Source organism: Suillus discolor (genome assembly GCF_016758755.1).
Source record: "Suillus discolor strain FC423 chromosome Unknown F5147scaffold_325, whole genome shotgun sequence".
Lineage (NCBI taxonomy): Eukaryota > Fungi > Basidiomycota > Agaricomycetes > Boletales > Suillaceae > Suillus > Suillus discolor.
In genome coordinates this window covers 1-1635 of record NW_024541572.1, presented here as the reverse complement: position 1 = coordinate 1635, position 1635 = coordinate 1, and the positions used below count along the sequence as shown (strand labels likewise).

At 45.5% G+C, this 1635-nt stretch overlaps 1 protein-coding gene across 1 annotated transcript; it reads left to right on the top strand.

Moving 5' to 3' along the window:
• Positions 1 to 488: 488 nt before the first annotated feature.
• F5147DRAFT_214938 (uncharacterized protein) lies at positions 489 to 1635 on the top strand. The gene is made up of 6 exons (XM_041428637.1): positions 489 to 672; positions 735 to 935; positions 994 to 1005; positions 1058 to 1311; positions 1422 to 1505; positions 1556 to 1635. The coding sequence occupies exons 1-5, from the start codon at positions 656 to 658 to the stop codon at positions 1460 to 1462; spliced, it is 525 nt and encodes a 174-aa protein (XP_041284317.1). The 5' UTR covers positions 489 to 655; the 3' UTR covers positions 1463 to 1505; positions 1556 to 1635.

Sequence of the window (1635 nt, the reverse complement as noted above, 5' to 3'; positions counted from 1 at the left end):
TGTGTCCGACCAATTTGTTAGTAGTTACTGGGGAAAAAGTCAAAAATTGGTCAAAAACAACTCAAATCACTACTTTTCACATGCAACTGCTGCTAGCTCAGCACGACAGCATCCATTTATTAATGCCATGACAAACATCTAATTGACTGAAAAATATGATGCCTTTGATCATGTTCGTGCAGTGGCTACCTCACTACAAAAAAGGCAATCAAGGCCTCTATCCCCACCTATTGCTTCTGCAACTTCCCGGAGAGTTGACTCAAAGGAGGAGGTTGACCAACCGTGAGAAAATGATGGGGCAGGCCAACTGGCTTTGTTGAAGAGATCATTGTACTCAATCGAAGCTCAGAGTTCATCAGGGTATGATATTGATGCACTTTTGTCTCATCAGGTGTATAGCCTTAGTGTAGTAGTCAAAACCATTTTTGCCATAGTACAAACATAGTTGAAAAGAGCTAGAAACGCTCACAATACATTTTGCCGACTTCTGCCATTCTGCCAATTGCCGTTCTGCCGTTCTGCCATCTGCCAAGAGGCCAATTCCTTTCTGCCCACGACACTAAAGGGGGGCCGTGCGGCGTGCTACCAGTCACGCGTCTAACTTAGCGCACTCTGGTTTCGTGCTAATCCACCTTGCAAGACACTGAGAGATAAGATGTCGTATTACAACAGGTAAGATTCCGAATTCCAAGGCTTCTGCCGCAATTCTCAGTTCTAGTGGAGTCGTTTATTAGTCCTCCTCCTCCTCCTCCATACCAGCAACATGCTTCAACTACGCCACAAGCATTCCGTCCTGGCCATTCTCACTCCACTGCACAAGGACATACACATAATGGTAATTCTGAGCAGAACTATGGTTGTCACGGGCATCACGGACATGGTTATGGACGCCAGCCCTCGATCGTGGTACCAAAGCGCCCCGTTCCCCGGATCGTGTAAGCCTTCATTCTTCACACATCTCTTTCGACAGTAGTCATTGATGGAGGTGATTAGAATTCATTCCAGGCACGATGTCTATAGCACAAAAGCATAGGCAGTTGTTGATACTTATCTTCAGGTCCAATGAAACCAATTCTCTCCTTTCGAGAGGAGGACATCGACAAAACCATGACTCAGGATCTTGCTTCTTCATAACTATCGGAGTGATACTCATTTTGGGGGTGTTTTATATCGTTCAATTCCTCTCGTCTATGCCCCCCGATGAGATTGCTTGGACCAATCTTGAATCTCATTCCTGCACGAGTTATGCAACAAGGGAGTACGTGGCAGAAATCAACGTCTCACCTTGGAACCGCCAGTGGGCGAAAATATGCATGAGTACTCCAGTGGTTGTCCATGGCCGGCCTCACTTTGCCTCCAGATGTGAATATATTAGTTGACGTTTTTCGTTAGTCCTGATAACAGCATTTGACTTGGTGTAGCGTTCAGGTATGGTAATCGGTCATTTCGCCATCAGACATAACGAACTAGACTGTGTCACATACTGGAGTGGATATAGGGATTGGGTAAGATAAAAGTTTTACTTTGCACCTAAACTTACCGCTCTGCCCCATAGGGATGTACCGCTAAAGGCTCGCACAAGAGAGTGAGAGGCATATGCATTGTTCTCTGGGACTTTATTTGATCTGAATTGTA